This window comes from Camarhynchus parvulus, chromosome 5, assembly GCF_901933205.1.
Source record: "Camarhynchus parvulus chromosome 5, STF_HiC, whole genome shotgun sequence".
Taxonomy (NCBI): Eukaryota; Metazoa; Chordata; class Aves; order Passeriformes; family Thraupidae; genus Camarhynchus; species Camarhynchus parvulus.
In genome coordinates, this window is record NC_044575.1 from 25,706,378 (window position 1) to 25,732,999 (window position 26,622).

The window sequence follows — 26,622 nt, forward strand, 5'->3', positions numbered from 1 at the left end:
AAAGCTGTTATAATTTAATAATTTTAGAGCACAATTTAATAATTTTAGATCACAAAGAGTTACAATGAACAAACCGACTACAAAACATTGTAGTCGGTTTGTTCATTGTAACTCTTCACCATTTCCCAAAGAGTTGAGCGTATTTTCTTCTTTTACTGTATCTACTTTTGAAGAGTTGACTGGAGTTGGTAGAGTTTAGCTAATTGCCATTTGCCAGTGATGTGTCAATTAATTCTTTAGTGCAATTTAAAGGGATAAATCAAAGTATACAGTGATTCACAGCAGGTATTCATTTTAGCATCTCTGTGGTGAATGGAGTATTGGATCCCAGGGATTTATGCCATTCTTCACTTGGGAAAACTTCTGAAATGTGTTACCTTTTTCCTTTAGATATAACCGTTCTGGAGTTTAAGGCAAACTGTTTCATGAAAATAACTATACATAAAGTACAAAAAGTCAGTTAAAAATCAGTTAAAACAGAAGTTGTTTAAATATAAAAACAACATAGGATTCTAAAACTCTCATATATTATATTCAGATACAGTACAGTTTATCATATTTTGAAATGCAAAACCAGAAGTCCATTTAAAAATTTGCATTGGCAAATTGAATTGTCAAAATCAAACAGGACTTGCCTATTGAGCCTGACATCTTCTTTATGCCAATGCTATTTGCTCTTGCATCTTCCTGTAACATCAGTAGCTGACAGAGACAGTATTCTAAAATAATTTTTTTTAAAACTTTCCGTGACTTTTATATTACTCTAAGTAAAAAACTTCAATCAATGCAACAACTATATCTTGATTTCAATTAAAGTTCTTTGGAAGTTTCAAAATTTTCTTTTAGATCCTAAGTACGACCCACATGAAGATTGGATGTTTCCAAAGGAATCTAAAACTCTTGAGACCTTTCCTTTAGCACTAAAAAGGAAGCGATATTTGCCTTCCCAAATTCCTGTCAAATTCATGTGGAGGGCTTACAGCGCTCGTCCCTAGTGATGCTTTAAGGGCATCACCCTTAATCGGGCTGGTTTTGCCCGTTAACTCTTGGGTAAAACCCGCGCTGGTTTGCTGCTGCAAAGAGAATTTGAGGAGAAGCGCGGAACGACCATCTCTTTCTTCGGGGGTGCCGCTCTCCCGGGCAGACCTGTCCCAGGCGGAAAAGCGCGGTTTGGATGCTGGAGAGACTGCGCACGGCTGCTCCGGGCAGGCTTTCCCCGAAACGCCTGCTCTCTGCCCGGGGAAGTTTCCGCGCATTCCCTCCGCGGGGGCTGCCTGGGCCGGGCTCTCTCCTGCCCTGCCCTCCCCGGCTGGGCGGGACGGGCCGGGAGGGACGGACGGACGGACGGGAGGCTCCGCTCCTCCCCGGCCCGCCCGGGATGCGGGGCCGGGGCGCGGGCGGCCGCAGCCTCTGGGCGTGAGCCGAGCCATGGCCAACGTCAAGGTAGCCGTGCGGGTCCGGCCTCTGAGCAAAAGGTGCGGAGCGACGCGGAGGGGCGCGGGAGGCTCTGGGGGCCGCGGCAGCGCGTCCCGTTCGGGTGCCGCGGGTCCTGTCAGCCGGGGCGGGATCGCCGCCCTGGAGCGGCTCAGCCGCGGCTGAGGGAGGCGCGATAGGAGGGGTGGCAGCCTCTCGCCGCCTCGCTAAATAGCTTGGAAAGTTTGCTTAGAAAAATGACCAGTGAAGCTGTTAGGCTGACTTCCCTCTTCCTGAGCTCCCCGAAAAAGGACAATTGTTATACAGCGTCCAGGAGTCTTCCCTTCCCCTTCTGTTGTTGCTGTTTTTTCCAGCGGGAGGCAGAGCCGGATATTCCCATTGTCGCTCAGCTCCGCTCCCTCCCCGGCTTGCTTGGCTGCAATGGAAATCCCAAAAGTTACATGTTACAGCTGGAAGACAACTCTCACAAACAAGAAGATGCCGTAGAACAATGCTCTGGTGTTATTGGTATATAATACGTGCTTAAAACCTTGCAGACTTTGGAAATTCGGGGCTGAAAAGAAAGAGAAAAAGCGAGCAGCCCCAATGTCAGCGGCTGGTAATTTACTCCTCCTGTTAACGCAATGCTATAGCACTCCAAACAGGAATGGTTTGAAAAGTGGTACAAGCTCTGAGGGCCAGTCTTTGATTTGATGCTGCCTTTCTTTTTGGCACGGGTTCCTGACGTTGTCTTCTGATTGCATGGACTTTTGTAATAAATAACTCTTTCATGCAGTAGGGAAAATGATTCTTGAAGAGTTGCCCAGCCAGAAAACTAGCCTAGTCATCTAGCCAGCAGTACACTAGCATATTTTGTAGTCTTTTGTTCCTTCTTGGCTATGGATTTTTATTTTATTTTCAAAAAAAGACACCAGAGAGTTTTGAATAAAAATTAAAATTCCACTCAAAACAAGCCTGCAAGTATTAATAGAAAAGGGAAATGTGCAAACTAATTTGCATGTTTTCAATACATTTTGCCTTTAAGTCAAAGCTAACTGATTTTAAAAATACTCTGTCCATTATTTTGGTTAAAATCATGCTTGGGTTATATAGCTCTGATTTGTTGTACAGCAGCGAATCGAACAGATTTGAATAGATACTGGCCTATTTTAAGAAGAGTTGAAGCATTGAAGTAAGCTAAGTTTAACCTTTTATTGCTTGGTGTTGCTTTAGTTGTGGATATATGATTTGATTTTTATCATTACCTTCCCTCTCACTAGATACTCCTTGGTGAGGAATGTTGTAGCACATCTGTCTTCATGTTTTTCTGGGGTGTGTTTAAATAGTACATAATAGCGAATATGTCATTATAGCAACAAACAGCACCTGTAACTGTCAGATAAGGTGTGATAAACAGGAAAACCTTTGGTGTAGTCTGTGTGGGCCAGCTGTTTGGAGAGGAGGGTAGGATCAGAGAGGTGGGCGTCTTCCTGCACATGGGAGGAGTTAATCTGAGGCTGAAACAGAAATGTTTGTATGAAGGTGAGAGTGGAAAGTCAGGGGGTAATGCAGGGAGAAACTGTTAAATAATTCCATCTACTCAACTCGTGGTGGTGTAACAGACGGGATGGGAAGGGAGGCAGAGACCAGTCTCACGATATTTGACCCCAAAGGCAAGAGGCCCGTTGCTCCTCCTACTGGGCTGCCTCAGCCGAGGTCAGCAAAAGCATTTTAAGATGGATTTTTATATTTTATAAATGGGAAGAGGAAGTGGTTGTATATTCTCTGTGAGGGCTCTGACATGAGAACTTGCTTTCTAGCCTTGAACAAAATGGTTCAAATGTAATGACATAGAGGCAAATACCAAATATATGAAGGCTTTGAGTAACCTTGGTAGACATGGGAAAAAATTCTCAGTGGGCTTAAAAGTCTGCTCTCTTCCATCTTCTTATACTGTTTCCATACTGTCTTCACACAAACCTCCTGCTATCTCTGTATACACACTCTACAACTGCCCTAACAGGATGCCCATATTGCCACAGCTTCTATGATCTTTTAGGTGTTTTTAAAAGGGACACTTCCCACAGTAAAAATTTCAGTTCAACTGGATTGAAGTACCGTAATTTGTACACTCTCTTTTTCAGCCAAAAAATACTAAACCTGGCTTTTAAGAGTACCAGAAACTGGAAAACTGCAGGCAAAGGCTAGAACTCATGGGTCAGTTGGTTGTTTCTAGACTACCATCCAAACTTCCTCATTGCTGCTCTTTGTTCAATTTACAATGGCAGATGAACGTTGGTTTTGCATCTGAAAAATTACTTCAAATTCAGACATTAAAAAGATTTTAATGCAAGAGCTGTCAAAATTTTTGTTATTTAGCACTAGGCAAAGAGTGGTCTTTCTGTTCTGCATCTGTATGGCACCCATCACAGCGCATTCTTTGACAGACAACTCCTATGGCCAAATAATCCATCAAGGATATAAAGCAAGCATGGTTACACAAAATGCAGGTTTTTCATTGCCTGAAGTTTAAACAGCTCATAGCCAGAGTTCTTCATAATGCTATCAGTCATTCTCTAATAGACTAAATGATTTTTTTATCACCAAAATATAGTGTTTGGTGTAAATTCAGTCAAATATTTTCCCCAGAGTAACATTTTAAAGTCTTTATTGCACATTTACTATTCTACATACTAAAAAAGATTTGTTACTTTGTGGTTACGTGGATACTTGCTCCATGTAAATATGTTTCCCCATTAGAATGAAATATGGAAGCCTGAATGGGTGCATTAAATTGTCTATAGCAATAGGTAATAATCAGGTATTAAATAGGAGCTGGGAACTGATGAAATCTCTTTATGGTTTATTTCTGGCCATCTTAATGCTTGGCCTATTGGATGTCAGGCTTTTGTAAGGAAAGTGTAATGTTATTTTTGGCTGTCAGTCAGAAGCTGTTGATGGAAACACTTTGAATGCTAGCATGTAACTAGGTGAAAGAGGAATGTTGTTCCTCTTTCTTTTTTGATTGCTCTGTGGAGGATGCCAACACTGCAGCGTGGTGCTATGATAGGACACCTTACCCTCCAGACTTGGAAATGGTGTGACTGGCTTAGAAAGTATTCAAGTATTTCGGTACTATGTCCAGGGCTCTGCTTGTGCTTGAGTAGCTCACTTAATACTGTGTTGGGTGTTTGTATGCTACAGAAACCCCTGCAGTATTCAGCAACAGTACCCTGAAGTTCGGGAGTTACTTGTGCAGGATCAAGCAAAACATAAAATATATTCTGCTGTTGAAAATATCAACTCCATTTTTCAGCTGCTTCTCTGGCCCAAAAAGGAGAGAGCTCTCATTTGAGAGAGTCTTTCCTGGTGTCATTACTGACTCACAACTGAACTTTCCCATCCTCTATGACCCTCACAGGCATGTCACCTGAAAGAGTTGCTAAACAGATTAATCGATCCAAAAGCTGCCCTTTGTCTTTTTTCTGCTTTGCATTGTTTCTGAGCTACAACCTGAGGTCTTCTGGCCAGTTATGTATTTGCCAGTCCTCTCAGGAGTTCTTGGCCTTGTCCTCCACACTCTGGCAAGTGAAAGCATCAAAGAAATGTCTGGGTAGTCCCAGGTGGCAAAGCTGAACCACACTTCCAGCTGTGCAAGTGTTTACTATCACAGTCTGAGCTGCAACAGTTGTTTTCCTCATTACTGCTGCTCTGCATGATATATTCCTCTAATTGCCTTCCTGGAATGCAGCAATTAATGAGGCTTGAGGACAGGATGGGAAGGAGGACTTAAGTTTGAGGTCCTAGGAGCTCAGGTGAGCAAGCCCATGCCTGGGAGGGAATTTTAGGGAAGGTTTCTCACTCAGAGTTTCCAGAAAATGGCTTGGTTTGGGAGGCTGACCTGAGCAGTATGCTGACCATAGCTTCACTGAATAGCAGAGAAAGGAGCTCAATTCATGGGTGCATAATGATGTGAGTATTTTAAATCCATTCCTATTTAAGAGGAAAGCTATGTGGAAAATTAAAATTAATTTCAGATCATTTTAGAAATGATACAAAGTAAATCACTATTGGTTTTTACTTTGTTAACTAGTCTCTGCTGTGCTCTATCTCCTTTGTTCTTTATAATCCCATTATAGTAAACAAAGGAAGGATTATTTTGCAAGGAAGACTTATGGCTGTTTTATAGACTGTGCTATCAGCTGTTTTTCATGTTCGTGTGTAACCACAAGAACTTAGATACAGCGATGTGGTTTACTGCTGACAAGAGTGATAACTTGTTGTAAATTTTGTAGAAAACATTCCTTGAATCTTATGCATAACAGATGTTAAATGCTTTATCAAAATAAAATTAAAGCAATAGCAGGTTGTAGCTTGTTATTCTCCTTTTTATATATTTTCATATATATATTCCTTGTGACTTTGGTGCTGTTGCCCTCTCACATATAGAAAAATGGCAGACTTTTATCTACTTTTATTTGTTGTGGTAGTTGAGTAGGTGTTGTTCCTCTCTCTCCCTCTGTTAAACATGGGTTTTGGGATTGGTACCTGATGGTGGGAGAGAGTTGTCTCCAGCCTCCAAGAGTCTTTTGCTGTTTGAACATCTCTATGAACTGCACTGGTTATGCATTGCTTAGGATTTCAGGTTTCTTTTCCACGGCAGAGCTAGGATTTGTAAAAGAAAAGTTGAGATTTTAATTTTGGTTTTATAAAGGAAATCCCTCTCCAAACAAATGTATCTTAACATTTGTACATCCAGTTAAGGTTATATTGACATATTTTCTTCCCTCTCTTAAATTAGTTATTTTCTTTACTTAGTCCATTATTAAAATTTTCATGTAAGCTATCATTGAGGTGGCTACTCCTCTCTCTTAGCATCTGTACTTGACATTAGCAGGTGGTTTCCATAAGCCACATCTGGTACTTAATAAAGGGTACAGCATCAGCAACTTTTCCCAGATGTATTTTTCTTGAAGTTGCATGAAGCAGGTTTTCAGAGTTTGATAAAGGGCAGACTTTCTAGCTTCCTCAAAGAGCAGAACTCTGCATGACCTGAAATGAGATCAGCTGGTCAGAGCATGGTGCTGATAACTCTGGGGTTGTAGGTTTGATCCCTATATAGGCCATTCACATAATAGTTGGTTTCAAGGAATGAAAACTGACTTCTGTATCCACATTCTGGTTTGCATGGAAAACATGGAATTTGTACAGGATTCCTTTGATGCAAAAGTCTGAATTATACTATGTCATTGCTCAGTAAACAGCTGTGAAATCAAGGATAGATGAAATTGCAACGACTGGAATGTAGCCTTGTTTTAAATCCTCCTTATTTCATGCTTTTTTTAATGCTGGTGGTATGACAGATGAAAAAGACTTTTTCCTCTCCCCTTCCCTCCTTCTGTCCATGTCTCTGCATGAAAAGAAAACATCACTATTCCACAATTCAAAGCACTGCTGTATCAGCAGGAGTATTTCTGACTTAGATTTATCAGGGAAGATGCCTCTTATTTATATCTGTACGAAATGTTCATATTTTTATTGCTCTATAGTATTTGCAAAGGAGAATGAGGAAAAGCACACAAGAATAATAGTAATCACTAAGACTAGTGATTTTTTGACTTTCAGATTTGTTAGGTATTATGAGAGGCAATGAAAGCTCCATGCTGCTGGGAGGAGCCTCAAAAAATTACTTGAGCAGCCTGTCTCATATAGCAGCGTGCTGTCTTGGTGAACTCTGTGTACTTGGCTTCAGTAGAGAGTTTGGAATTATTTATAAACATCTGTTCTGAATTTGGTAGGAGGATTGCTGACCAGCTGTGCACTCCCATTTGCAAGACACAGTGAAACAGTTTTGACTTTAAAGAGAAATATCCAAAATGGTATTGGGTAATGAGAATAATGAGAAACGCTGAAAATGAGCCTTAGATTATTTATGCTTGATTATTGATACTTTATTTTTACATATTAAAAAAATCCTGCATTGACCAAAGTGAGGATGTTCATACTATTAACACCTCAACTTTGATGGGTTACAGCAGCAGGTATAAGGATACACATTAGGCTGATGCTGTGGAGGGATGCTGTGTTTGGGAACTTGTGGTTGGAGGTACCTTGACTTGTCAGTAGAGTACAGAAGTCTAATGGCTGGAAGCTTTGACATTTTTTATCATTTTTGATGGAGCAGCATGGAGTCCCAATAGGTATATCCTCAACCCATTTTCCTGTGATAGTGTTCTCTGGAGACTAGCAAAGATGATAATAAACCCTGCATAGTTTCTCTCGTGTTTTGTTGGTCAATCACTCCAGAAGTGCAAAGATGGCAGCTTCTCAAAGATATTTCTGTCAAGGCTGCCAAATAAACAAGAGTCAGGGACATTGTACAACATACTGTTAATGGAAAGAAAAGAGAAATCTGAATAACTGAAGTTTTCCCCATAAAATCTTTAGACTTCATGACCAAGGGAATAGTTGGGCTTGACTTTCTTCAGGATTATACACAACCTGCAGGCATGGTGCTTGCATAGGTGAAATTCCATTAGATGGCACAAAGTGTCCCCTGGTACAAGTGGTAAATGTCTGCCTTACTTATAGGCTGTCATAGGTGTGGGTCATGTCCTCGGAAGTCACAGTCCAAGAGCCATCAGCAGTAACTGCTGGTACACATCCTGCCACAGAAGGCTACTTTTTTTCTGGAAGAGCCTCTGCAAGAGGGGTGGGATTGATATTCTTGACACTACTTTTGAGGGATTGTTTCAGTACAGATTGAGATTTGGTTTGGAATTAGCTTGAGTGGTGGGAACTGGCAGGAAAGCATTAAGTACTTGCAATTATTACCTTGCAGGGTTATTTTTGAAGCTTCTTTAAGAAAGCATTTAAGACTTTTCTTGTACTTGAGTTGTATATATTGGCTTTGGTATGTTTGATTACTTTGGTGAGTACTTTGCTGGCCTGTATTTGTAGAAGCTGTTTTGTTGCATGACGTGTCTAGTGCTAATGACTACAGTATTTTTGCCTTATCTCATGTACATGTTCCTAAAACAAACAGGCAACTTTTAAAAACTCAGCTTCCTTTGTTCTCCAAGTGCCTGTTATTTGAGAGGGCGGAGGAGAAGTGTGGCAAATTTTAGAATGTATAAAAAAAAACAGCTTCCCCCTTTCTTTCCACCCACCACTTCCTCCAGCTCTGCATACCTCCTTGCACTTCTGTGCTCTGTGTCTGAACTCATCTCACTGAGATTCAGCAAGCTGTGGAAGTGTCCCTCTACAGGGTCTTGATTCTTCCATGATTCTTTCCCACCCACTCATTCTTGCAGCGTCTTTGTCCCTGGGGGTTGCATTAGCTTTGCATCCTGTCTGCAAAAATGATTTTTCATAGCAACAGCAAATGAAATTAGATTCCCTTTGGGCTGCCTGTATTTTCTGGACTTTTGCAGCAGCTTTGTTTCTGCCAGGTCTCCCTTGTAGCTCCCCATTGCAGCTCTGCCACTCTATTCTGTATTTATGTCACTGTTCTGTTGCTGGGTCTAAAATTCTGTAAAGTTTTGTATGACTGAGAAGATGCAGGTCTTTCCTGGGACAAGCACCATTAAATGGTGTTTCTACAGCTTCATCTTTGTACAGGTAATTTGTTTTAGTGGAAAATAATTTAGGAGAGGCATTTCCCAAACACAGCATGCATTTTTCAAGAAGTGGGGGAGAAGAAAGGATGGGGAAAATAAATGTTAGGGCCACAGTGACTTCTGAGCAGCAGAAGTGAAACATGTCACTAGAAAAGTGTAGTTTGAAGTTGATTTTATTGGTACAAAAATTAGTTTTCATACCTGTGGAGCAGAGCATCCATTCCTAAGGATGATGGGTTGCTTTATCATTCAAATGCAAGCTGTTGCACTTGTGTGTAAGATTGTACTGACAAACACAGGTTTTGCTGAGAGAGCTTTGTAGTGTTTGCAATTTGGAGCTAAGGTCAAAATATCTAGAACAGCTGTGAGTCTGTTTTTCCTCCTGGGCTTTCTTTCCCCAAGTTCTCTGTTTTGTACCTAAATGGAGCATGATATAAATATGTGTTTACAGAGTGTTCAAATGCAGAGTCTGTAGGGCTGGTAGCTACGTCAGGCAAGGCTGCTTGCTTTGTGCCCCCGGGTCCCTGGCTGTAAGCTGCAGCAGAAGGGAAGGGTCTCATTCCCACCACCACGTGTTCCTGCCCTGTCTCTTGCTTTGGCTCAGCAGGTTGTGTGACTGCTGGGTTCAGTGCTCTGAAGGGCTTGAGAGGCCTGTGACACATTGATTATTTATTTTGGTGTGAGGGTTGTTTTCCTGATCACAGCTGATCTGAGTCATTGCATGGGTGTGTTATTGCTAGAAAGTAGAAACACATGTGGGAGGCTGGAGCAGCGAAGAGACGTTGCATCTTTTAGCAACAGTCTGGAGTTAAGATAGAAGGCTGGGTGCTGTAAATATGCACTCAGAGCTAGGGGAGATTTTAGTCCTGTCCCTGTTTTCTGGTGGCTTTCTTGTTTTATGAGACTCAAACAAGGGTACTTGATTGCTGCATTATGCTTTATGACTTCATAGAGTCTTTGATACCCTCTGGTAAAAGGTGGCAATTTAATTTTGTGCTATTTTTATTTTACTAGGTTTATGTTTATTTTAATATAAGTAGATATGTAAATATGAGTATAAATTTTTAAAAATCCACTATTTTTTTGCATCTCAAAGATTTTTTGCATCTCAAATTCTTTATTTTATAAAGAATTTCTTCTTTATCTTTAATATTTAGTGATGACTGTAGCCTGTGAAAGCATCAGTCTATAAGGACTCACAGAGTAAAGTCACTTTTTCATAGGGTTATGTGTAACTCATGTGGACTGAGGGCAATGAGTTTCATGTAATTATTACAGCTTGGGTTGAAACCACTGTTTGTTGTTGAGGTTACCTTACTTCCGTAACTAGAGTACCCTGGCATCTAAACCGATTAAAATCTTTTCCAGATTTAACTCCTTTGAGCACAAATACTCTATTCATTAATGCCTGTTTCAGACTTAAGGTCGCTTAAAATTATTTTTAAGCTTCACCCAGAACAGTTCAGCTGCTGCAGCAGATAAGGTTATGGGGGAATTATGTTCTAAAACATATAAAAGCTACTTAGGGGGACCTTTTATTTGAATTCCCCAATTGATTTTAAAATTTGAAATCTGATGTGATTCCCATCTCAATCTACCCATTTCTGCCCAAGTTCTAAATAATTAAAACTCTTTACCATGCTCGGTGAAGACTTGTAATAGTGTAGCAGGTAAAAATTTTAAGTGATCTGCTTTCTCTCAGCTTGAATTCTTCAGTGTTGACCAAATAATGCTTGCATCATCCCCTTAAGTCAAAATAACACATTGTTTGAGCATTATTTCAAGAAGTTGAGCTCCGTGTTGTACCAGCCCAGGAATGGGACCTGAGAACAAGATCTTCTCGCTTGATTTATTCTCAGTAATCTGTTTGCTGACCTCAGCACATGTCCAGGAAGAAACACTGGTTTACTTGTGGAGTATACAAGTAAACTTGGGTTAGACATTGGAAGAACTTACAAGAAGAGCAGGATTATGAATCTTTGGAGCAGGGACATCAGCCTATGACTTGATACAAGCCAGCAGGAGAAGAGACACAAGACATGCAGAGCAGTTGAAGACTGCCCTGGTCAAGATGGACATGATGCCTCTGAGAACATACAGCAGATACCTGTAGGGAATTATGTGTGTGCATAGGAGGAGAAGGATAGGAACTCAGTGAACTATTTAGGCTGGTAAGAATGGAGCATTAAGAACTGAAAATTAGGGATGCTTATGGGATTGAGAAGCAGGATAGGGCCAATGTCATACTTTGGCAGTGAAGGAAAGGGTATGTGTAACCAAAGTAAGCTCTCTTCTAAACAATCCCCCTGGTTTTGTCTGTCTGCTACTGCTCTTAAAATATTGTGAAATTCTGTCAAAATGTCCCATTGCCTCTTAGATCAGATCTGCTGTACAGGGTAAACATGACCTTTGTCCATTAGCTCACCTGGCAGAGATTTGTACATGGATATCAAAGTCCCCTAAGTAACTTACAGTGGAAAGCATATGCTTGTCAAAACATTTATAAAGTTACACATGTCCAGGTTAAATGCATCAGTTGCCCATTTCTAGCTTAAGTACTCCCCGCCTGTATCCTTAGGCACTGTTCCTTGTTCATTTGTTCTTTAGGGAGCCTTATGAGACCTTGGTTCAGTGCTCAGCTGTACATAAGGTGTTTCCCTTTCTCTTGGGGTCTGACTTGGGGCTCTGGTGACTGATGTGTTGAACAGCTGAGCACTCACAGCTTAACCAAAATCTCTGGGAGCTGTCCTTGTATTTTCTATGTGAAGAGTCACATGTAAATATGTACTACAGGAAGTACAAAGTTCAGTCTGTCTTCAGGAGGGTACCTCAAAAATCAGTGATGTGAAGCAAGAGACTTTAAGGTAAAGCACTATTTCTGTCTGCAAAATGGGAACAGCTATGCTCAGAAATGTGCTTAAAACCTCTTTATGCTTGGTAAGCTCAAATGCCACAGTGATTGTCTTCATGGAAGCCTTAAGTGTCCTAAGGCATTGTTTTGAATCAGAAAGCATGGGGTAAAAACTGAGAAGTGGAGAGACCCAAAGGCAGGGGATGATGTGCTTTTGGCCACCTGGAAGTCAGAACCCACAGTGCAGACAGATTGTAATTGGTGGGGTACTAATTACTTTTGCACACATGGAAAGGAATCTGTTAAGGGCCTAGGGCCAGGAATGAGCAGCTGTCATCTGGGCTTCAATTTTTGATTCTTGTTTCATCTGACCTTGTTTTTAACTGACCTCGTGATACTGATGCAGGTGATTATCAGGAGATATATATACATCTAACCCCAAATGACACTGTGTCTTCACCTTGATTTTAATAAAATTTGACAAAAGTGCACTAAGGAAAAAATTTGTTTTATTTCTAAACCAATTTCTTATAGCTTTACTAAGATATTAGGCTTCATCAAAACTTGATCAGAAAGTTGCGTTTTACAAGATTTGTCAGTATCATACCAAAAAGCAAAATATAGAGGAAATATAAATAATCTTTGTCTTGCTCTTACCTTCTTAAAGTTGGAGAAATAGGACACTGACCTCTTCTTCCTCTGTTCTATCCTACTATTCATTGAAAAATCCATCATAATTATTTAGAGGGATAAGTAAGAGATAAGAGCATCCTTATCTTCAGGTAGCTATCCTGCTGTCAGCCCAGAAATAAAATGAATTTGGTTTGAGGGGTTTTTTTTGTTTGGTTGGTTTGGTTTTTTTGTTGTGGGGTGTTTGTTTGGTTGGTTGGTTTTGTTTTGCTTTTTCCACACCCTTTTCTCATTCTTTTCTAACATGACCCATTTGGATGTCGAAGTTGTCTGTAGTAGTCAGTCATAGCTGATTCCAGTGACAGATTTAGACAGTATATATGAGTGCATGGTCCTTTGCACTTGAGGAACAGTCCTGTCCATTTATATTTCATGACAGTTCTTTGGTTTTATTGTTTGTTTGGCACTTTTTTCCCTAAAGAGTACTTTTTGAGGACTACAACAAACACTTCAGATTAAGTGGGGAAAAATGTGACAGCTCTTGTGGATCACAAGTCTGTGACCGGAAACCCTACCCCACAAAGCACAGCCAGTCTGCCAGTGCTCCACTCTACTTTCTTGTAAAAGCACCAACTTCTTAAATAGAAATAAAATCCCAACAATGTATTTAGGAAAAACACTTCAAAGCTCTTTAATCCCCACCTTATTGGGCTTTTTTTAGCCTTCTGCTTTTGAGATACTTGAAAGCAGATCTGCAAATGCTATTTTATGTCACAGAGTCTTATCTCTGTATATCTGAAGTTTCTGTTTTATAGCTCTGATTTGCAGTTTGCTGAAGTAAACATAAATTTATGAAGTTTAGAAATTTGAAATGCACCTTTCTGGTTTTTTTTGTATTTTAAATGGATTTTTAAAATGTGTTCTGTTTCCAGAGAGAGAGCAGAAGGAGGAAGAGTGATTGTAGAAGTTGATGACAAAGTGGCGAAAGTCAGAAATATAAAGGTATGCTTTTTGTTTTCTCCTCTTTTCCATATAAAAATCCTGATAATTTTTTCTGTTTGCTTGGCTACTGGATCATTTTAATATCGATATTAAGGGAGAGGTTTAAACTGGCACAGCCTTAGAATTATTGCAGCAAAAGTGTGGGGGAGGATTGGTTTGGTTTGGGGTTAGTTTGTGTGGGTTTTTTTGGGGGGCGGGGAGGGAATTGAGAAGGGACGTAACAGGTTGTTGTCTTGTCTGGTCTGTATGTTATATTTATCAAAACTTCTGCAATCCTGTTGCATGCCATCATTCAAAGCTGTTGGTAAATTCTTTAGGATTTTTGCACATCTTGCTGTTACTAACATCTGGATAATTTCTTTCCCTGTATCTCTCCTCCTTTCATATTTCCCCTCAGAGTGCAACTGATTTGCATGAAATAGAGCTAATTGTGTAAAGCTGCACTTCAGGCCTTGGTAAAAGACCAAGAGCTATAAGAATAAACTGAGTGTAGCCATCATCTTCCTTGGGAGCTCTGGAGTCTTCATGCTTTTTTTCTGCTTAAGTTAGTGTGAATGTCGAGGTTCTAACAAAGTTATGCATTAGATCAAAAGTACATGTATATGGTGCTAATTTTGTATCAGGTTTTGACTCATTACTCTCCTCCTTTGAGTGTTCATAAGCTTATCTGTTTTATTACTGATCACTTGGGCAAAATTATATGGAAAGATTTTTACAGTTCCTTTAATTTCAATAATTGTTGACTGTTGTGCTAGAAAGGCTTCTCTGTCATTGTCAGTAGCCCATAAAGGTTGAGTTTGGATTGTGCAGTCCCAGTGACAGAAGCAGTATCTTGCAACCATGACACAGCAAAGGGGAAACTGGGGAAGAGATCTGCATATTTAATTATGCAGTGGTAAAACTTTCTTCTTATCGCTTGGGGCCTCATTTGTGTCATGTGGTTCTCTGTGAAACGGAAGAAATTCAGAGAAATATCAAAAGGTTTATAAAGCTTTCCTGCCAATACATAGAATTTATGAAGAATTAATTTAGCTGAATTATGTCTATTGTATGTGTCTTGGGGAACCTTAGCTGTGGTAAATGAACCCTTCAGTAAAAATGCTCTAGCAGGTTTGTCATGGGTGTCTCCACCTCACTCTAAGCACCAAAGAAAATTGAATAAAGAGGTTTAACTCTATGTCATTCCTTTTCCACAAGATGGATCCTAGATAAACTTCCCATTAACTTGGAAAATGTTATTTTTGGGCTCAGCTTCAGAGTGACTTGGTCTTTCTGTCTTTTTCCTTTCATTGTCAGGTTGACAGTAGACTTGATAGCAGTTGGGACTCTAGAGAAAAAACTGTGGCCTTCAGCTTTGACTACTGCTACTGGTCAGTTGATCCTGAAGATCCAAAGTATGCATCTCAGGAAATGGTGAGTGATGCTTCATGTCCACATTCCCATCCCATTTTGTCCTTTATAACCACATCTTCTGGAAGATACTGAGATATAGATAACATGAGAGATCTCCTTTTCTATTCTGCCCCCATCTTTTTCTTATTTTGTTTGTAATACCACAGTGTTCAGGCCTCTGTCTGAACCAGGTGCAGTAGGAATGCAATACCCTTGTTTGTCAGCCAATGCACACTTTCCTTAGAAAGTTACATTTGGCAGTGATCATTAATGGTGATGATCTGAGGACTCTAGCTTAGAAATGGGATTTTTTTCAGGAGCAGGTGTCACGATCTAATGGGAGAAAGCTCTGAAAGAAAGTAAGAGTGATTCTCTGAGAGGAACAACAGTGAAGTAATCACATCTTTAATGGTAGAAAACTTTACTTACACCATATTGTTCAGAGATATTTTCCTTGATAAACCATCAGAAATCTCTTGTAACTAATGGAGACTCCTTCTGTCTTCAGAACCAAGCTTTGGTTAATTGATAAAAAGGATTGAAGGATCTAGAATTGAAATATGATGTTATTACAACTCTGTTAATAAACAAGGAATTATTAAATCTACAAATAAATACAGCTCACAACAAAGCTATCCAAATATGTCATTATATAAGCAAACATATTTTGGCATTAAAATCAGGTTTTACTGCTCTTTTGTCTCCCAAATTATGCAAATTTCATTTCTGTTTGTTGTGAGTACAGCTGTCCCTGAAATTTTGACCTGTATAATTGTGTTTTTCATAGAAATTATGATGTAAGACTGACTTAGTCCTGTAAAATTTGTATTTCTGGTAGTGATGAGCACAGGACTGTTTTTACTTTTGGGAGTCAATATTTGAAAAAATGTCACATTTGGAAATTACCAGAACCATAGGTGAAATTCTTGACTGTGCTTTATTTCCTTCCTGGTACAGTAGTGTGGAAGATGCTTTGTGAGCTTGGGAAGTGTTTTAGTGTTTAAAAAATAAAATGGTCTTTCTGAAGTACTTGGCACTAGATAAACTTCTATTTTAGGGATTACAAAAACCAAATATTTAAATGTTGATCTGTTTGGGTTCCCCCCAGCCCCATTTATATTTTCTTGTTTGTTTTGATTTTGTGTTCATTATGAGTTTGTCACATAATACAAGTAGAAGCTTGCTTCTTAAAATGTTGACAATATAATGGCTTTCTAGCTGGAATGGTTTAGCAAATGAAATGCTGATAAATCCTGCCTGCCAAGTCAGTTTTAGCTCTACTTTGTGAGAGAAATTATCAGAACTGCCAAATGGAAAATACAAATATTGGCTTCAAATGTAAAATATAAATATTGTCTACAAATGTAAGTTTTTGTTCTTGTTGTTATTAAATACAAGTGTGACTGAAGAAGAATGCAAAATGCAATATAAACAGTGCAGCTTCCTTGCTGGGTTTGAGTAGCTGTTTCAAACTCTGTAGAGAACTCTGTATTATCATGCAATACAGTTTTATCTGACAAAAACAGTGTGGGGGAAACATCAACTCCCTGGCCATAGGAATTTGAGAAATGGGCAGTAGTTTCTTTACTTATGCCTGATGCTGACTGAAAGGACATCCAAGGCTGCTCTGTGGAACTGCTGGGTTGCTGAGACAGATGCCTTGTATGAGATAAGGAAAGTCAAAAGATGGACTGGTGTTTTGAAAGGCCTGGAGCCATGAGGGAATTACTTGGGCTTTTTGTCTTTGTGATTGTGGAACCAGTAAAATGTACTTCAAATGTCCTTGATAAGAGGCTGCTGGGGTACTGCAATCTTACCATGCTTTTGGGCATTTTCTGCCCTCTTACACTGCATGAACGAATTTATTGTTCTAATGCCATGTTTGGAACCATCGCTTCAGTGCTGAGCTGACAACAATGATGTTATCAGCAGCCAAAGGAGGCTCAGTACCACTGTCATCCTGTAAAAGCTTTCTTTCACAAGCTGACCTTGGATTACTTTTCCCTTGAGGATGTCCTGCCACCTGTTAACATATGTGATTGGTGTATTGGTTGAGGATGCAAAGTAGATAAAAATATCTGTCTTGAGATTCGTTTTTGTAGAATGCTATCTTTTAGTAAACTATTTTTTTTTCCTCTTGTAGATGGATGTATAAAAATCAATCCTAACAGTTTCTTCAGTTAAGGACTCCGTGACAGTGTAACAACAGTGTGAGGGCTGCAAATCATAGTGCTTTAAGTAGGATTTTAAAGATACAACTCTGCTTCTCTGAATACTTCTTACAGTTTGTTCCAGATGTTAACATTGTACACTTCAGGTTCCTGTCTCCTGCACATCTCCATTTCAGAGATGTGTACACACAATACATTTGATTCCCTATATATTTTGATCAAATACTTTAAAGGCACTTGTAAGAGGCTTAAGCCACATGTGTGTAAGTACTTTCAAATGTTTGGAAGATGAGTTTGGATTTATTGTTCTGTTTATAAAGGCTGTTCTTTCCCTGCCTCCTGTACTTTATTTGTATTTTCCAAAAGGGGACTACATGTTGCCAATCTTGTATGTTTTTCCCAATACATTCATGTTAGTATTTTTTTTAAGTAGGGAAAGTGGTTTTTCCATTTTAATTTGGGAAAAGCAGACCTTGCAATACAATAAACTGAGGAGGAACTCGACCAATGTAGTAAAATCTGTAATGTTCATGTGACAGATTATACGCCTTTATTTTATTTTTTATTAGCACTGAAAGAAGTGCAATTAAAAAAAAACCAAAAAAACCCCCAAAAACCCCCAAAAAACCAAAACCACAAAAATTGTAATACTTGAGGTGATGTTCTTTTCCATGCCGTTTTTGAGACAGAGTGTAGATTTCTTCTGTCACAGGTTGATGCAGAATTAGTTCAGTCTCACAGAGGGAAAATGCTGATTGTCTGCACCTGGGCTTTACCACTTGCAAACAATGAAGTAGTTTCATTGTGTCTCCCCATATCCTTGTACCAAGGTTTTTTTGGGAAGTGATTTTGATTTGGGATAAAATCTTCTTTAGTAAAGGGGGGCATTTTGTGTGATTATTGCTTCCTTCCCACTCCCTTCCTCCCCAGAGGTCTTCAGGAACCTGTGTGTTGTTCAGGATTGTTTTCCAAAGACAATGTTGGAAATCCATCATTCTTTGGCCATTATATAATTTATGGGACTATCCTTTCCTAGTGATTCATGACATATTTTCATTTTGCAGTAAAAATATTTTGTGATAATGTTATTTTAGTGCTATTTAGTGTTATAATTTTTATTCTTACAGGTAGAATCAGCAAACCTGAGTCTTTCTACTGGTTGAATGTGATAGTTATTATATAAGTGCTGTGAGACATTTATAGCTGTCTCAGAAACAAACATCTAAGTTTAGACTTACTCAAATTTTTGTCTGGCATAGAACAGTAGGTTTCAATCTTTTGAGCTTCCCTTGTAAAACCTAAAATAGCTCTTAGTGAATGTTTCCCCAAATTTTAGCTCCACTAAACAGAGGAGAACATTTAAAAATTTTGTGAAACTTACATAACTGCTCATTTAAATCCTACTGATGAAAAAAATGTATTTCAGCTTGGGAAAAAAAATGTTTCAGCAAGCACAATTAAGCAAAATCATAAGGGTCTTTTGCAGACGAGCAAGAAACACAGGAACACATGCAAGCATTAAGTATTCTTGTAGCTTCAGTCCCCAGCTTCCCTGCAGACAAGTGTCCCATCTGGGCATTGTGCGTGCTCAGTACCCGTGGTGGGCAGAGTGACCCACAGGATGTGCCAGCAGGTATGTGCACACAGAGCTGCCACAGAGAGCTGGTGTGGGGCAACCTGTTCCTTTTGATAACAGCAGTATGTTCCATGACTAATAGGCATTGAATTGTAGATACCATGAAATCCAGAAAAGTGTGTAAGTTCCCAACCAGCACCGACTTCAGTGGGATCCAAAACTCTGACTGGATTTTCTTGAAGTGCTTTCTGCAGCTTACTTTTTTGTACCTTAGTGCAGCAGTTTGATGGAGTTCATAGTGCTTATAAGGGAAATAATAATTTAGACTTTAGAATTTTTTCCTCAGGCTTCCTAAAGAATTAAACAAATTATATTCATATTGGCCAAAGAATTTTACACTTCTGGGCTTGACCTGATAAGTCTGTTATTTTGGTTTGACACAGTATATTGGGTTTATGCTGGTGTGAATATTCCTTCAGTGTCCCTCTGAATATTATCATTCTTAGTAATACTGTGACTCTCAATGGCCCCTCTAAGATATATCCATAAAAGCCCTTAACCAAAAAGGCTGTGGCCAAACAAAAAGATAACTGTCTTTGAGGAAAATCTAAGACACATAAGAGTGCGCAGAGGTTAAATAGCTGAGTGATTACCAGAGTGATACTCTTGCATATTTTTCCCTGAAGGAATGCTTTGTCTTGTTGGAAGAGAAGCATCTGCCTATCAAAGAAAAGTATTGTTTTCAAGATTTTGTTATTAATTTCCCTGTATATAGGGGTTGCTTTGTGATGTGTTGCATGTGAAGAATATTACCATAATAAATCAGGATGGTTTTATAGTAAGAAAGCAATAAGATTATAAAAACAAATCTTATTGCAAATTTAGTAACTGCTCATAACTTCTTGACCTTCTCACCCTACACTTTCCTATTCTTCAGCAGTGGTTGACTAATGCAAGTGAAAGAATAACTATGATCATTTTTTGGTGCACTTCCACCATGCATTTTGACCACTGAGAGTTTTACAAGATTGTTCTACAGGAAGACCTGTTCACTTAAAGGTTGCTTAGAAATAAACTTTATATAGCAAGTAACACAGGCTCTCTTTGCCTGTTTGTCCATTTCACATGTGTAGCTAGGAAGAGCTCCTTTCTCTTCAAACACATTATCTAATTATTTCTGTCTTTGTCTATAAATATATTAATTGGAAAAATTATTCTTTGCTCTGAAGGCAGAAATGGGGATTACTGATGGCTCATGTGATAGAATATGTATGAGCCCTGTGAAGAGTTTTTTCGTTTCTTATTTGTTTAAAAAATATCCTAAGTGCTTTCCATCATGTCTGGCTTTGCAGCATAACTGGGTTTTATACTCTTTCCATCTACAAAAAGTAGTTGGGGAAAGGGGCTGACAGGCCTTTTTTTTTAGTTGCCTGTCAAAGCATAGCTGAAAAGTGAATAAAGAAACCGATGTTTAAGATGCAAGGTTTCCAATATGGCATTAGGGCTTTTGGCTTTTTTCCCCCAAGGGATTTGTTTACTTGTTTTACATGTTCAACTGCAAAAGCTTAGAAAAGTTACACAACAGTATTGTTCAGAAGGAAAATATTGCAACATACTTTCCAACTCTTCATCAAACTAAGTCACTGTATTCCTTCCTTTTTTTTCTAAAGTGCAAACAAAGTCATGTGCTGAACAACTTTACCTGAGAGACCATTCCCCTCCAAGCTGAGTTTGTGACACTTCCGTGCTTCTGTGCATTCCCTGCAAGATTCAAGTTTTAAATTATTTTGTAAATGATCAGGACAAAATCAAAATTTGTTATCTGTCATATGAGACTAATCATAAAAAATATAATACAATGAACTTCTAATTTAGATATCTTAAAAAATTATTCCAGTTTTTTTTCTCTCTGTCCTGTTCCCCTCCTTGCCTTGTAAAAGAAGGGAGAAAGAGAAGGCAGCAGCAGCTGTGGGTGTAAAATGGCATTTTCGCACGAAATGTTTGAAAAGCAGTAAGCATTCCATCCACAAGATTTTTTTTCCTGCAGTCCAGAGTGAGACAGAAGTGAAAAGGAGAGTGTGCTATAAGAAAAAGGCTTTTTGTGCAGTAATTGGATCAGTATATAGCAGATTATGATGGAGGCAGGGAAGCCACCATGAGTGCATGTTATAGATCTTCTGCCAGCAGCACAGCTGCTGTGTTCATTTGTGATCAAATAAGGTCATTCTCTCTGACTATACCAAGACTTCTTTGCTGAAAACTTCTCTGGGAACTATTGGGAATAATTGCAAACTTCAAAGCGTGCTTTGTTGGAAGACAAAAAGAATCAAGTTGATTTTCAATTTATTGAGGCATTGAATTAATTTGTAGAAATAGTTGTATAGTTGTATACATTAATAGACAACTGTGGCCTAATGCAGATACATTTCAAATATGAAGCCAAAACAAGAGTACACAAGAAAGGATTAAGCTGAGGGAAAATAGTAAACTATTTAACCAGCAATGAAATGAGAGATTTTCTGACTGTTTCATCTGCTAATGCTCGTGCTCAGTGATTGTTTCCCTGCTAGGCACTGACCGTTGCTTACTAGATACACAGAGCACATTCTTTACAATGGACACTCAGTATAGCTCACTAAATACTATTGAAAGGATCCGTGCCTTCAACAACTTAAGAGTAAAAAAGAATCAAGTTCTTTGGGTGGTCAGACGTTGTGAATGTTTGCAGTGAGCCTGCACATGAGCAGTCTGAATTACTTCTACAAATCTTGTGATTCTTGCATGTCTTAGAAGTAAAACCAAGAACTTGTATAATGATCTGCAAACTTTCTGAAGTCACCAGCAAAGTACACTTATTTGGATGGATGATATTTTTTATCTTTTTAAATTAAGTGGTTAAGATGTGATACAGACATTTTTAAGAAAAAAATCTTCTATATAAATAAGCTGTATGTGGATGTTGATTGTTCTTACTTGCAGATGGACATTCACAGTTTAAATTCCTCTATGTAATCAGACCACAGTTTTTCTTCCATGTTCATAAAATAGTGGCTTTTTTCCCCTTCTTTTAATCTAAGGACTATTCCATACTCTTTCTAATTTGCAAGGAGGTTCCCTTGTTCATCTGTAAGAATTTCCACAGCATGGCTGCTCACAGAAGGGAAGGTTATAGTCATGGTATTTCCAAGGCTGCAGATTGATCCAAGATTAACTTGGAGTGGTTTTTCTCCAATCTTATCAATTCTATGCAAATAACTTTGGTTACACTTGTCTTTTGGGAGCTGAAATTACTAAAAAATAGTCTGAACTTCAGCTAACTCTCCAAGATCATGTAGGTCTGTGAGTTCTGTAGTCACTGGATAGAAAGATATTGGTAGACTTTTGCTGGAAGGTTTGAGTCAGGTTTGAGATTTTATTCTCTGGGTGTGAAGTTTTATTTTCTTTAAGTGGGAAGCTTCCTTCTGAAAGATTTTGTTGGGCAGAACATTACTAGCATTGAATAATGAAATATATTATTGCAACAGCTGTGATCAAGTTCCACACAGCCTGTTTGTTTATCTCTGAAAATGAGCCATGTTTCTGACACGTTGGAGGCATGAGACTGGACTTGCATGCATAAGTAGCTGAAGTCTGATAAACCTAAACAATATGCATGCGTCCAGTTTCACTGTTTATTAAAGTGTCTGGTATGATCAGCAGTTGCTCCTTTATATTATAGCAAAAAGCATCCCTTCCCTTTTTTGTAAATTTGTGCTCACTTTATTTGTCTTCAATAGTAGCTGACTTTTATATTTTTCTGTTAACTAAGATGATATGCCTCAGGGAGATGTGTGTGTGTGGCCTTGAACGCAAACTGAATGAATCGTCATTTTGGCTATATCTGAGCACCTGCATGTTGGCTCTCTATTCAGCTTCATTTATAATCAACCAAAAAGCCTGCCCTTGAGAACTTCTATGTGAAAAGCAAAATTAACATCTCCATTCACTTGTGACTATTCTAACAAAGTAATTTCTTACTTTGTGGATGGTTCCTTTATGTTGTGTAAGACAGAGTGAAGATGAATAAAATTAATTCAGTCTAGAAACACTTACAAATAGCCCCAACACATCAAAATCGAAATTCTGAGTGTCAGTTTAGGTTTTCTCACCCTCAGATGTACACACCAGTATGGGTAAGTTCTCACTCTTTACAACTTCAGTGTTACAATGTTAGGACATTCTCATCGGAAGTGAAGGAGATGATGTTCTGTATTTTAGATTCGCAAATGTATTTTGAGGGATGTCTACCAAATTACATCACTGCCACATGAAATAGTTCATTGGTCAGTTTTGGAGTGGACCATTTGAATCAGTCCTTGCTGGATAGGTCTTATTCCTGAGATGCTGAATGGCAACAAATATTTTCCTCAATTGATGGGGTTTTTTTATGTGTGCCTGTAAGGATTGATTGCTTTCAAAATTACACCTAATAATGTTAAAATAGATCTCAGCTTCTGTTCTACTGTTATTGCAAGCGTCTTCCATTTTCAGCCATCCCTTTCTTGCACACACACATGTGCTTAAGAGTGCCTACATGGATTGTATCATCAGTAGTTAGTGGTTTTATGGTATTGTTGGCAGGTTTTCTTATGAAGAGTCAAGTCTCTCTAAAGAGTATGCACCTCATCCCACCCCATGTGACAGACCTACCAATAAAACACCAGGTCTGAACAATTAATCTAACAAAGTGTGAGGATCCAGGCCAGAATTAATTATAGTGGTTTTTTTTTGTATTTATGGATTTTTATTTTATTAGGATTTCATAGATAAAGGTGGGTAAGGGAAGCCTTCTCTAGTTAGCATTGGAGAACTGGAAAGAGAAAATGGTAGGGAATTTTTTATTCAATGTAAAGTAGGCATACTTTCAGAGAAGTTTATATTTGTCAGTTTCACATGTCATTTTGAAGAACTGTCTTCATCTCTGGATTTTGTTTCATTTGGAGTGTGACTAAGTGGGAGAGCCCAAATTACCTACTTTCTCATAGCTGTTTTGAAGTAGGAGAAAAGATTGAATAATGTTAAAGATCTAGAGAGAGAGTTGATTGGAATTTATCATTGAAGTAATAGTGGTTTTTTTCTGTTCTAGCACATTCAAATTCCAATCAAATGAAAGGGTTTGGTGGAGCCAGTTATAATTTTAAAGCCAAGATTAATCTCATTTCTGTAATGATTGCGAAATGTTCTAGTCCACAACTTGAGGCTGTTACTTGCTCTTTTTTGATTGCTTGGGGGTTTTTTGACCCCCAGCTAACACAGCTGTATCTCTGTTATTTTTAATGTGTCTTATAGCTCTAAACCAAGAAATTGAAACTGAATTTCCAATTCATATTCAGATAATCAGCAACTGTTTTGATTTTTATGAGTGGAAAATAAAATAATGTAAAGCCTGGGCTCAGGTAGCTTTTATATTTTTAACTTAAACTCAAATACAGCAGAAACTCAAGAGAACTGTCAGTGTCTTGAAGATAAATTTAGTCTGAAAACAAAGATTTTGGAGGATTGAAGAAACTTGCTTTCAGCTATTCATGTTTTCCTTTACATCATTTCTGTGTGTTTGACTGTGCTCAGTACACCACAATGCTTTTATTGTCTCACTTCCTACTGCTTGTCATTTGCATAAATGTGTTGCTTATTACAATATATGGAATGTAATCTTTTTCTATTCCATTTATTATGAATGCAAGAGGCTTTCTGTAACTGAATTTCGTTGGCATGTTGAGTTGAAAGAGGAAGCAAAAGAGATTAGAAGTTCATCTTGATTAGAAGGTCATCTTTTGCCCCTCATTTTATCAGCTAAGAGCTGACTTTAATTCTTTTTCCTTATAGCAAACTGAAGCTGTATCTGTACAGGCCCTCCTTGAGGCCAGGGAATATTCCATGAGCACTGCATCTTGGTCATCCATAGTGCTAAACTGTTAGAGTGGCTCCTGGTGCTGTTTGGCCTGGGATAGCTGCTACTTCTTGTAATGATTTGTAGGCAGCCCAGGAACTGGCAGGGACCAGAAGTTTTCCTGGGGCCATCCTGCCTTGAAAGCTGAGAGCTTTTGATAGTGTAAGCGTGAGCTGTTCTGTGCCATATGGGCTGGGCATGTTTAAATTGCTGCTGATGGGAGCTGGCTGAAGAGTTGTGGGTTGTGAGTTACGGGTAGAGAGTTAATTATGGCGGTTGAAGTTTGTTGCATGCAGTTTGGCATCTTTTTTGTATAGCTATGCTTCATAGTGAGTATCAAGAAATTAAGAAAAAAATTTTTTAAAATATGTGGTGCACAAGATAACTAGCAGCATGTGCATTGTAATGTTTTTCTGGGGCTGATACAGTTGGGAAAGAATCTCAGAGTCTGCCTTTCTTGCAGTCAGACTCTGCTAACAGATTAATTTCTAAAAATGAGGAAAAGGACTTGGGGAGAGAAATTATTTAATAACAGAAATAGAGGAAACAATCTGACACGTATAATAATATTATAAAAGTATGCTTTTCAAGTCAGGCTTTGACTTTTTAAAAGTGATCGAGAGGCTAATAAAAAAAAGAAATGTTAGAAGTGGAATGTTTTAAATTGCTGTGTGCTATTTTGACCTGTTTGGGCAGCTTTGATCAAAGCAGGCAGTCATTTTTAAAGAATTTGCAGATGCTGTGACCTTCTTTTGCTGTGAGAGCAGAGTATACAGATCCTGAATGTAAGAAATATCCAATGCTTCTGCTGAAGTCATTACACTGAAAAGAGAGAGTCTGCACCAAATCCCCAATGTAAGAAATATCCAATGCTTCTGCTGAAGTCATTACACTGAAAAGAGAGAGTCTGCACCAAATCCCCAGGGAGATAGATGGTCATCTTAAACAGCACAGCTGTTTGGAAATCACCTACTGACTTCAACACAGGGTCACTATATTCTATAGTCTTTTGAAACAGTCACAATATTCTCTAGTATCTGAATTTCTAGTTGAATCAATGATGTGACTGTTCTCTACCTAAAAGAGAAAGTAGTGCAAGTAGAAATACAGATTAATAGGATGGCATATTTGAGACCATCCTGAGGTTTTATGTGAATCTTTTTCTGAATAATTTATTGTAATAAGTTTATTGTAGTAAGACACTTCTATTAAAAAAGAGTTGAGACATATCTAAAATTAATTGATTTAGCACATGCTCAATACAATAAATGTATGTTGGGGTAGAACCGACAATCAAGTTGCAACCAAAAGTGACAAAATTTATACCTCATTATAGAATATTTTATCAATAAGCTGAAAAGAATATGAAGCAGCGACCTTCAGCTAGTTAAATCCTACAAATGCATTAATTTCCTGCATTTCATTCCTTTGTCAATGTGTTTTCTGAACATCTATCTGCCTTTGCTCATTGCTTGTTCATTTCTTGCCCATTTTAGTGTGCTGCATCGCATAAATCCTAATTTGTGAAGGAACAATATTTAATGCACCTTCAAGAGCTTTCAATGCTGATGAAATATCTTTATTCTGTCTCATTTTTCTGTATCACAACTTTTTGTGTATCTTATTAGTTAGGGAGAAAAAATTCTGGTTTTCTTATACAATCAGATATATTCCTCTGAATATTTTAAAAGTTTGGAGTGTTTTTTTACCCCAGAAAACATCATGTCTGAGAGGGAAACACCAGTATTTTCTTCACAGGCAGTGCCTTGCCATTATATTATGAATTTTTTTCTTTTTGACAGCTTGTCAAAGGGTCTTTGTTCATGTTGGTAATACCAATGATTTGGTTATTACTAGGCTTGTAATGACACACAAGTATGTGACCTTAACTGAGACATAGAGACTCCCTGGTTCTGATGCCTGGGGTATTTTACTGATTTTTTTTAGAAGATCTGCATCTTTTAAGTTTTGAAACTATACGGTGTTAACTTTTGCCCTGTGGGAGTATTGGGATGATTGGGTTCTTCTAAATTTTACAA

The 26,622-nt window shown here is 38.5% G+C and overlaps 1 protein-coding gene across 2 annotated transcripts in view; it reads left to right on the plus strand.

Annotated features, from left to right (window-relative positions):
* Positions 1–1,243: 1,243 nt before the first annotated feature.
* The window catches only part of STARD9 (StAR related lipid transfer domain containing 9), a 94,904-nt gene continuing 69,525 nt past the window's right edge, over positions 1,244–26,622 (plus strand). For both annotated transcript variants that reach the window (XM_030948810.1, XM_030948811.1), the window contains exons 1-3: positions 1,244–1,475; positions 13,446–13,515; positions 14,812–14,928. In XM_030948810.1, the coding sequence (XP_030804670.1) occupies positions 1,429–1,475; positions 13,446–13,515; positions 14,812–14,928 (234 nt within the window). In that variant the 5' untranslated portion in view covers positions 1,244–1,428. The remainder of the gene's footprint in view (positions 1,476–13,445; positions 13,516–14,811; positions 14,929–26,622) is intronic.